Source organism: Crocodylus porosus, unplaced genomic scaffold (genome assembly GCF_001723895.1).
Source record: "Crocodylus porosus isolate Cpor-Errol unplaced genomic scaffold, CroPor_comp1, whole genome shotgun sequence".
In the NCBI taxonomy this organism is placed as follows: Eukaryota; Metazoa; Chordata; order Crocodylia; family Crocodylidae; genus Crocodylus; species Crocodylus porosus.
This window is the reverse complement of record NW_017728911.1, coordinates 11,434,120-11,445,885: the sequence shown is the minus strand read 5'-3', so window position 1 is coordinate 11,445,885 and position 11,766 is coordinate 11,434,120. Positions and strand designations below refer to the sequence as shown.

The window sequence follows — 11,766 nt, the reverse complement described above, 5'->3', positions numbered from 1 at the left end:
CCCCTCCATGTTGGCTCTTAAAAAAAAAAAAAAAAAGGCCCCACCCGGCCCCAGGTCCCTGCTCTTAAAAAGCCCCGTACTCCCCTGCAGCCACCATCGGGGGCTTCTGGGGGCTCATGGCAGAGCCCCCCACACAGCATGGAGCATTGGGGATCGCCCTCTCACCTGGCAGGAAACGGTGAATGGGGGCTTTTAAAATTTTTTTAAAGAACCGGTGAGTGCTGGGTTTTTTGTTTTTAAAGAGATGGGAGCCTGCGGCCAGGAGGGCACAGCCATTGATGGGGCTGGGAGAACAGGTGGGGGATGGAGCCTATTTTGGCGATGAATCTCTGAATCAGATTTGACCGAATCAATTTGGGACAGTGATTCAAATCACCAAATCGAATCACTGTGCTCCAAATCAGCCGAATCTGAATCTGAAATGAATACCAGCCGCTTCGCATAAGCCTAATACATACCTGAATACGTAAGCATACTAAGTAAAATGTAGAGGAATCTCATTATTTTACAGAGCTTCTTTTTTGGCATAAGAAAACTAATGTTATGTCATAGGTTTTTGTAACTACAGCATTCAAAAAATCCCCATTAAGCAGTAAATAAAATGCCCTTTTTTCACCTTACAACTAATAATGTCTCCAGGAGAAGAGAAAACTTGTCCACGTCTGAGGGTATATCTAAACTTGGGGATTCTAAATAAAGCTTCAGGGGCCCTTTTGGCCTCTGAATTCTTTCCGTAACTAGAAAATAAGGATAATTAACAACAGTTACCAACTTCATGGCTTTAAAAGAAAGTATTATGCATGCGTTAAATGTGTTAGTTTCAAGTGTGCTCCAGTCAGTTCTATAGTCAACATCTGCCTTGGTTTTATGCATTGTAACAATGTGAGAAAATATTTGAAAAAAAATGTAGATCAGGGAAAAATGCTTTATACAATGGTGTGTTTAATGGTGCATTATTCACTGGAAAGCAGAGGTGGGGCTGCTAAAGACCCCACCTATTATGTTGTCAGACACTTCTTGTAATAAAATGCCATTTTCAACTGCTTACAACATTGCATAACAGCATCAATTTGGACTGAAAATGGCACTATGCAGGGTTTTGCCTCACTCAGGTTGATTTTTTTTAAAGCTTGAATCAAAATTGTGAAGATATTTCCACGAATGAGGCTAGGGGAAAAAATACATAATTTTGCCCTTATTAGAAAATTTGAGGACCTTTTCTTTAAACAGCTCAGTGATTACATTCTTTGACCCAAGGCCTTAGCAAAGGGTGGGCTTTGTGTCAGGGCTGAACAGATTCTATATCCCCTAGACTTCATTTAGCTTGGAATAGAATCAAACTTCCTCTGGTGTTAGCAAATATCTGTGGAATGTACTCAGAGATGTGAGTTTTCTGGAAAATTTTGAATTGGAAAATTTTCCAATGCCCTAAACAGAGTGTGATCTAATTTAGCATGTTTATTTGACTTATATTTAGTAAACAAAACTAAAAAAGTACCCCCATGTTAATTTTATGTCCCAATAGCCGTAAGTATTGGAACTATAATATTTGATTACAAAAAAATTAAATACAGCACACTTAGCATGGTTTAACGTTATACTCAAAGAAATTGAGAGCTTTATGTGGAAAGAAATTATTTTTATTGGAATACTTGTAAAAATGTAAAGACAATACACAATAAGATGTACTTCCCTTATGTTTAAATTTAAGAAAAAAACTCAAAGGCACTGAAAACTGTTGACACACTAATTTTAGCACACCCAAAGAACTGTGCTTGATATGCCATGGTTGTCCACTCATCCACTTCAACAGAGTTTAACTCTCTTCTACTGAGGTCATTGTGACACCTGTAGTTTCACTCTCACTATTGGTAGAAGCACTTGCACTACTTATTAGTTCCATTTCAGAATCAGACTGAGGCAAATCTGATTCAGAACTACTTGAACCACATTCTCTTTCACTAAAGGATGATTTTACCAGTGAGTCTATGGGCAAGAGCAACTTATCATTGCACTGCATCTTCTTCAGTAATTGTGCTTCTGATTCTCCAAAGCAAGAGATTTTGAGAAATAGAAACAAGCTTAGTAGTGCATTCATTTGTTAGCCTATTCCTCTTTTTTGTCTCGATTGAACAGAAGGCCTTCCAGTTCTGTTCACAAGAAGCTGTGCTGGGGAATGCTTAGGAACCTTAGAGCAATCCTGGACAAGTCGGGTGTTACAGTATCCCTTCCACCATGTGCGAGGAGACATATTCTCTGCTGCCTGCCAAATGATGTCTTTGCTCCAAAGGTTATCTTTTGCGCAGTACTCGGCAATGCCTGTCATCACAACTATTTCATTGATGTTGGGGACATTCTTAGCTACTTCCATAATTGTATCAAGAGCAGTAGATAATTCTTCTTCTGATAAATGTTGTCTTCTGTATTGGGGATCCAAAATGTTTGCTGCCAGATGAACTGCAAAACTCACATCTCTTAGTAAACATTTGTTTTACTACTATTTCTTTTTTGGATAGAGGTGAAGAAGGCAACAGCTCAATTAGATTGTCATTCAGTTGTCTGAATATCTCTTGAATATTTGCAAGGCCTTCAAGTTTCTTGATAGCCACTGAAACTGGTAGTAGCAAGCTGAATGCTCCTTGAACTCGAACCCAGAACACATCATTGTTGAGAATCTGCTTCCGAATGTTTGCAGGAATAATCTGGGATACTGTGTCATCTATTGAGGCACACTGCGAACAGTTCTTTGTGCACAGCAAACTATGTAAACACTTTGTAGACAAGCCCCATCTATTTTCTCCTGGCAATAAAAGTGCACTTTCTTTCCTCTCCATCTTTTTCTGTAGTTTCTTCTAGGTCTGATTAGCAAGATGATGATAGCTGAATACACAATCACTTTGCACTTTCCCAACATTGTCTTCATTGTATTCACAATTACTGTGTCCTTTGTCAGAAGATTCAACCCATGAGCAAGACAGTCAAATACTACTAAATGAGGATACTTAGTCTTTAATATTTGCCATGCAGCTTTCATGTTACTTCCATTATCAGTTACAAGGGCTTGCACTTTCAATCTCTTCATGCAGTAATTTGGCTATGTATTCACCTGTATAACTAGAATATTTAGCAGAAATTGCTTTCAGGAATATTGGTTCAGGTGTTGCTAACTTTATGTTCAATAAAGGATTTCCTGGTATATCAGTCCATCCACCTAACATCAGAGTAGGTGATTCTGCTTGACGAATCCTTTGAATAACCATTGTTTGAATTCTGTCAAACTCTCTATCTAAGAGAGAATGGGATAAATGATAACATGATGGCAACTTATACGATGGGTGAATCAGTTTGTAATGTTCCTTCCAGTATTGATTTTCAGTTATGGAACAAGGTGTAGCACTTGCACATATAGCTCGAGCTTATGTCGCATCTGCTTTTTCTTGATCTGCTTTTGACATTTTGTCCACAAAGCTTGATACAAAGCTTGACTATCTTGAGCAGCTACTCATGATGGATCGCAAATCTGGTGACAGTGATCTTGAAAGTGAGGATCCTGCTTCTTCTTCCCCCAGACTTGGCAGCTCAACATTTTCATTTTCCATTTTTCGCAATTTTTGCTATTTGCCTGAGCTACCAAGTTCCTGCAACAAAAGGGGGAAAATATTTTTATTTTAGCCTATTCTAGTCTGGCCTTATCCACCAGAAGGAGAAGCGGCTGGGAGCTTGCTTCCCCCCGCCCTGCCAGAAAGAACACTCTGCTGCTCAACTTGCTGCTCAGTTGCCCTGGGACTGCAGAGCTAAAGGGAAGTATAGTTTGTCCTCTGCCACTGGCCAGAGGATTAAGCTCACTCTGCTGGGTTGAAATAGTTAACTATTTATCTATTATGTCATTTAAAAAAAATTATTGTTAAGCCTAAGCCACTTTGGGTGATAACTGCAAGCAGAAAAGCAAGATACAAATATTTAAATAATAAATAAATAAATAAATAAATAATAGTTCAGAGTTGCATTAACAACTTTTAAAAGTATAATGTTTTAAAACAATATAGATGCTAGTCTATACTGTGTGTTGTTTAACATATTAATTTGTTTACTTACATAGGATTCCTGAAGTAGACTTTTCTCAGACGATGTTGTTCCACCACTTCGCTATGTTAGCTTTCTGTATATGGCTTGTACTCTTTCAGAACTGTTTCTACATGTTATTATATGTGTTTCTTCATTCTTGTTGTGTTGTTAGCATACTCCTGCCCACAATATTTACATCTAGCAACTTTCTTCCTTCCTTCAGTGGCTTGAACTTCACTCTAATGATGCCCCACACTAGTTTTTTTCTCATTAGGCTTTATTATGACTACTTCAAACCAAAAGCACTAAAAACTAACAGATCTTATGCAAACACTTCCAACTTCCCCAACTCAAGAAAATAAATGAGACACTGCTCTGTGTGTTTGCTGAACTGAAAGAGAAACAAAAATTAATCACAGTTTTAGTTTTGGTTTTGATTTCACTTGCAGTCTGAGATGAAATAAGAATTTTAGATTTGGTTTTGATTTGACCTGCACAGACAATTAGGTGAATTCATAACTTGATTTTGGTTTGGATTATAGGAGTGTATTTACCCTCTTGTTTACAAATCAATTAAAACATATATGTATTATCTCACATGCTTTTAGGGATAATCACCTGAAAAACACTCATTACAACTTTGAAACTGACAAGCTTGCATAATATTATATTGGCATCCATTCATTGTGACTAATTACTTTTATGAAACACTGAATTTTTAGAAATGGAACACTTCCCACGGAAAAATAAAGCACTGGAAAATTTTCTGACCCACATCTCTGAACATACTAATAATGTATATGCATCCTCCTCCTTTAGTGCTGGTCCATGTAGAGCAGTGATTCTCAACCATGCAGGGCAAGACCCTTTTAAGCAGGGGTGTCTGGCCCCCTGGCCTGGATGAGTGGCTTGGGGCCTGTCCATGAGCCAAATTGGGCCCATGGACCCCCTCCCTTCTCCCGCCCCAGTATATCTGATCTGGTGGCTGCTCCAGTTGGTACCTGCCTCAGCTGGTAACACCCACTCTAGGACATGCGCTACTTACAGCCCTCACAGGCACCACATGGAGCATGGGTCCAGGCCTGGCTGGAATGGACAACTCATGAGGAACCATCCAGGAACTGCCGGGGTGAGTGCCACACAGAGCATGGTTACTCTCTGGCCATAGCGCACCACTTGTGATGCCTGCTCAGGGCACGTCACAGAATTATACAGCACACCACAGAACTGTAGAGCACATAAAATAGTGGCTCAGATTTCATAAGGAAATCAATTTGTGGGGGGAAAACATATTACAAAAGAAGTGCAGCTGCTGATAGTGCAATTATGATTATGGAGGGCTGGTAGGGAGAGGAGAAGAGGGTACAGCAGGATTAGTATTTTGCTGACAAAAACCTATTACCTGATGAACTTTATTGTGGATGTCTCAAATATTAATACCTTTTGTTTTTTACAGAGGGCAAATATTCATAGTGCTGTATATGTTTTGTTACATGCAGGAACTCAAAGGAATGCTGTGGGCTTCACAAATGGAAAAGTCTTTGAAATGTAGTTCATTTTTTTAGTCATAATTATGTAAGACTGCCATACATTTTTTATTAAATTTGTTATGTTCTAAAATTCCTTGGATACTTCAGTTATGTTCAGTGTCTTGGGGAACAGAGTATCAAAGCCCCTTAGTAATCTGGTCAGCTAGTGTCCTACATACGTTTTTTGCATTGCCCTAAATGAAATTATTCTCTTGCCATTCTGCTCTCCATTTCAGAAGCATCAGAAGATGCTTTATAAAATACCAAGATCTGTTTGAATGTGTCTTTTGTCTGTCTGTGATAACCGAGTTGATTTAGTTAGTTCTAAAAATTGCGAATAAAAGACTTACCTTCTCCCCCCGAGTCTCTTAGCATTGTGTCTGCTACTACAACAATTGGTCTTCTCAAGATATGGGCTAAGACAAAAACATGGAACTCTTCTAAGCTCTCGTACACAGGGTCTTCTGAATTGTCAACTCTGGAAAGCACAGCATAATGACTTTAGTTGGTCAGGCAAACAAAAGCAGACATTCCACCCTTCCAAAAAGTTATTAGAATAGACAAAGACAGAGAGAGAAAGAAGAGGTCTATATTCCTCAAGGAAACTATTATCAACACCTAGAATCTCTGCCTTTGCAGAATCTGGTTCAAATTCAGGCCAGGTTAGAACTGATCTATACTCTTTACAACCTAATCTGTATCCAATGGATTAGCAATTCCCGGTCAAGATACAGTCAAACTTGTATCTGAATGAGGCAAAGGTCTGTAAAACCACAACCACAATTGTCCCTCCTGTACATAAACACAAGTTGGAGAATAAAGTACTCTCCAGCCTTCCCCATAAAGTTTGAAGCACATTGGCAAAGAAGTGCAAGCAGCGGGCAGTGTCATCCAAGTTATCCCTCCCTTGTGGAGAGCGGATTTCAGTCTCAAAGTGCCTCTAAATCTTTTAATCAATATGCATTAAAAAAAAAAAAGATGAGAACAATTGGAGTAAGGCTTATTATATCTGGTTATTAATATTTTTGCTTCTGAACATTAAAAATTCTGTTTAACCAAATATTTGGAACTTAAGAAGCCACAAAACAAATTAAATATTGAATAGCATTTCCTTGTCTTTGTCTTAAGCACTACCTCATTATGATGCCAGTTGAGCTTGGGGCTGTATAAGGTACAGACAGAGAGACAACCTGCCATGAGGTACACTAGGATGTGAACTTAGAGTGTGTCAGATACTACAACATAACTCATGGTGCCTCTGACCCCCTGATAAGTGAAAGGCAAATTTGGGCACACTACTTCTCTCATATTGTAGGGTTAAGAGCATGCATACAGGCAGTTACTGAAGAACAACTGATGCACTAAGTTCACACCCTAGCTTACATCGTGGTAAGGTGTTCATCTGCCTGTACCCCAAACAGCCCCAAGCTCAACCAGCACCATAATGAGACAGTGCTTAAAACAAAGACAAGTAAGTGCTATTCATGATAGGACAGGAGACAACAGAAAGAACTAGGAAAAAGTTATATTAAATTCTCCACACAATGAAAGTGTAGGATGATCTTTTAACATTTAGAACTGCTCAAGAAAGAGAGGTTATTTGGTAATATTTCACATTCAGCAATATGACATTTTGCATCAAAATAAGAGGCTAATTCTGTAGATCAAATTATATCCATGATTAGACCCAAGTCTTGGACTTCAAAGGCAGCCAAAATGATTAAATTACCTACAAAAAGAATCTGGAAGAGACAAGTACATAGAAGATGTAGTTAGCAAATTAGAATAGCATCAGTTATCTATCTGGAGTGATCTTCAGACTGTTTCTGTTCTATTCAAAATCTGATGTCTGAAAGGTACCCAATGACAGAGGATGGAGAATGCCATAACTACCGGATGTTCATTAAAAGGGACAAATAAATCTGGTTGACATGTAAATAGCCTTGAAAAGCCAGACTGAATTGTCTAACTGATATTATCCAGGAGGAGTAAAGAGATACAAAGATAAGGAACTCATCTGCAATGCTGGGGCATGCAAGGTGAGACGTGTATTTTGTCAGTGCTCATTCAAGTGTATAGAGTCCCCAGGGCAGTGCCTTAGGACTTTACATAGGATTTGTTCATCTATGGCCACAGGTATCAAGTGCCACAAAGAAAAATATAACATGATAAACAGGGATGATAAAACCAGCATCCACATCCAGAGGGCCACAGTTATTCCTGGGAAAGCAATTTCAGAAATTCTCTGTGAAATTACTTTTAAAAAGAGGAGCTCATGGTGTCATAAAATGGACTAATCTTATTCCCTCCACCATACGCATTTCCATAAACACCCTGTTTTTTGCATACATTAACTTACATATATACATACATATATGTGCATATATATGCACACACACACACACACACACCTATACAAATGTAGACAACTTTACTGAAAAGAATGGTGCGAAGTATACAAGATGCAAATCTTGAAAAACTAGCCAATGCCCATTATGAATGATAGATTTCAAAGGAGTGTTTATATGGTCTGCCCCGCCCCTGCCCATTCTGTTGTCCCTCACTGCCAAGCCATAGCCCTGCAAGCCCTACTGCTGCCTGTGACTCCCAACACACTGACCCCAGCCCTGCCAGCGTCCCTTACTCACCAAACTGCAGTACCCTGCCCCCCTGAGCCCTGATGGTGCCCATCACTCCTGACCCGCAGCCTCCCACCCCCCCCATCCCTGCTGGTGCCCCTCACTCCTGACCCAGAGCCCCCTGGCACTGCCAGTACCCCCCATACTCCCAACCCATAGTCCCTTGCCCCTAGCCCGGTGCCCCACACTCCTGACTAGCAGTCCCCTGTCCCTCCAGCCCTGCTGGAGAGGCCCCAGCTGTCCCATACTCACTGGGCCAGAGAGCCGGGTCTTCGATTCGTGCGGGTAGCAGCGGAACATGTCTGACCCCAGTGAACGCTGACGGAAGAGGAGGGGAGGCTTGTGGCAGCCCCTGCCTTGGGATGAGGCTGCCACACCGCACCAGACAGCCTGGCCACGGCCCCCTTCCTCTCTCCCTCCTTCCTCCCCACGTCCATGCCCCTCCACAGCCTCTTGTGGTTGCTCAGCCCCTGGAGCACAGGCACCGGCCCCTGTGCTGCGGGTCATCCACAGAGTTCCCTGCTGCCCTCCTAGCCCCCCAGCCCCTTTCCACCCCTGGAGAACAGGCAACCCTCCTCTCCCCCCCTCTTCGGACCAAATGTCTGCATTTCTCCTTTGCACTAGGGGTGGGAGCAGGGGAAGGGTGACCACAGGCAGCAGGGAGCACCACGTGGGTTTGTGCACCTCCGCAGTTGCAAGCTGGTCCATGTGTGCTTCCTGCTACCTGCAGTCACACTCCCCCTGCTCCCACCAGCAGAGCAAAGGGAAATCCCAGACAACCTGCCTGGACAGAGATCATAGGGTTTAAAAAGAGTGGGGATACATCTGGGGAAACCCAGATGTATGGTAAGCCTATTTTGGCGGCAGCACATGCACACTTGATCAGAAGTGTTACGGACAGACAGACAAGACTAAGCCCTTTATTATAAGAGAATGTTCTGTGCCCAGCAGCCCCAGAATATAGGATGGCAAAGCAAGGACATGAATTTAACGATTTGGAGAACAGGTGCCATTGTTTCTTAAAGCTTTAACAGTGTGCTAAAATGCCAGAGATCTCCTGCTTTCCCAGGAGATGAGCACTTGATCAAAAATTCCACTGCAGCCTATGGAAAACCTCCCACTGAATTCACTGAGCCTTGGACCAAACCCTTAATTGCAGAAGTCAAAATTGCACGTGATCAGCATCTTTTGCAAACAGAGCCAAAAAAACCCTCTCATTTGTCAAACACCATATTTTAGTCTGTGAGAATGAGCCTATTATATTTTTGGTTCCACAAACTGACTGAGCGAGCATTAAGCCCTTTTTTACACTTGGCTGAACTTATCTTGTGGCAATTCTACCCCCAGTGCAAAATGGTTTATTTTATGTAATTTTAAGTTTTCATTTTCTCAGCCATTTTTCTAATGCTTTTATTGTTCTATACTTCCTCCTGACCTTATGTCATTAGGTCTTCTGAAGGTTGCTTTGCATTATGTCTGGCAGGGTAATGGGAAGAGAAGTCAGCAGGAGTGAAAGCAGAAGGGATAAAATACTAAGGGACAGGAGGGAGGGGGATAGAGAGAAATTACACCCAGCTACTATGGGTGCATTGATAAAGATTTTTTGGGTTGATACTGATGGCCAATTATTAACAAGCCACATCAGCTGATATTGATCTGATTGCTGACATGAAGCCTGGCCACTTGGAGAGTACCATCCATCTGGTAAGTCTGTTTTGGGGAAGGGGCAGAGAGGGGAGGGACATGGGGTGGTAGACAGAAGCCCCCATGGTGAGGGAGGGAATGGGGCAGGTGCTGCTCAGCCAGGGCGGGACAGGGTATGGGACAGAGCTGCACGAAGTGGGAGGGTAGTGGCTCCTGCCACTGAGTACACTCTTAGGGGAGGCATGGGGACATCTGCCCCCCAGATCTGTGTGTGGGGCGAGGGTAAGCTGCCCATTGCAGACTGGGGCTGGGCAGTGCCTGGCTCTTCTTGGTTGGAGTTTGGGTTGGGGCTGCATTTGGGGCAGGTGGCAGCACTGGGAGGGGGGCAACAGCTACCCCAGAATTCACTATAGCTCTCCCATAGCTCCCACTCTAGTGCCAGCATTGCCCAGCACAGATCCAGCTTAACCCCCCTTGCCAGGAACAGCTCAGCACCACCCCCAGCCCACAGCAGCAGCCTGGCTTCATCTCACACACAGATCCAGGAGGCACACCCCCGCTATGCCTCCCCCAGGGGTGTACGCAGTGGCAGGAGTCACCTCCACTTCCTCCTATTCCCTGCAGCTCTGTCCCACACCCTGTCCCACTCTGGCTGGATAGTGCCTGCCCCTGCCGCAATCCTTCCCTCACTGTGGGGACCTCGATTTGCACCCCATAACCCTTCCCTCCCCTCTGCCCCATCAGACTTACCAGATGGATGCTACTCTTCAAGCTGCCAGGCTAGCCACATGCATGCTGTGGCTGTGCACATGCATGTGGCATTTATCTGCGACATTATCAGCCAAATCAGTCAAAAATTGCCGACATCAATTTTCCTTTTATCAGTGCTGATACAATATGGACTGATGTATTGGTGCACCTCTACCAGTTACCCGATTGCTATTAAGAAAAAATTCAATGCACAGATTCCATGAGTAAGATGCATGACCAATCAAGGATGTCAGCACAGCCTAAGGACTTTACCAAATTAGGGCATTTTATTCCTATCTTACTCTTATGCACAATGAAAACTTTCTGGCACTTGGCCATATGTTGAAGGACTTGAATTACAGCAGCAACAACAACAACAAAATCTCAGTGTAAAATCAATTCCTCTATAACATTATCTCAAGTGATCTTTCCTGCCCAAGTGCAGTGGGGCTGGACCCAACGATCTGTAAAGTCTCTTCCACTCCCTAAAAACTATGCAACCCCTCTTCTGTTTTCATGTATTCAGCTCTACTTTAAACACTTCTTTCTTCACTCTTAAAAGGTGAAGTGCAACTTTTTGGGATACAAATTTCAATACAGTGCATGAGGAACTAGCTGCAAAAATCGTATGTCAAAGAAAATGCATGGATAATTCCAAGTGGATGACTCTTACAATGCACCATCCATGTCTTTTTCTGTGACTGCTTCTTCACTTCCCCCACTTAGCTCCCTCTGTGCCACAGAAATTATAAAGTGAGGAGCTTTATGCTATGATCAATACATTCTCATAGAACCACCAAAAATTAGGGTTGGAAGTTACCTAAAGAGGCCATCTTGTCCACCCCACCCTACTCGAAACAGAACCATCCATAACTAGATCATCCCAGCCAAGTCTTTGTCAAGTTGAGTCTTAAAATCCTTCTAGGATAGAGTTTCCACAACCTCTCTGGATAACCTGTTCCAGTGCTTTACTACCCTGCTCATGATACGTTTTTCCCCAATATTGAACCTAAATTTCCCTTGAGGCAACTTGAGACCATTACTCCTTGTTCTGTCATCTGCCACCACTTACAACAGTCTAACTCCATCCTCTTCGGAGTCACCCCCTTCAGGTAGCTGAAGGCTGCTATTAAGCCCTC

General features: G+C 42.4%; 1 protein-coding gene across 3 annotated transcripts in view; it reads right to left on the bottom strand.

Moving 5' to 3' along the window:
* OTUD7A (OTU deubiquitinase 7A) overlaps positions 1 to 11,766 on the bottom strand; it is a 217,214-nt gene that overhangs the window by 38,798 nt on the left and 166,650 nt on the right. For all 3 annotated transcript variants that reach the window (XM_019533429.1, XM_019533428.1, XM_019533430.1), the window contains exon 9: positions 5,945 to 6,072. In XM_019533429.1, the coding sequence (XP_019388974.1) occupies positions 5,945 to 6,072 (128 nt within the window). The remainder of the gene's footprint in view (positions 1 to 5,944; positions 6,073 to 11,766) is intronic.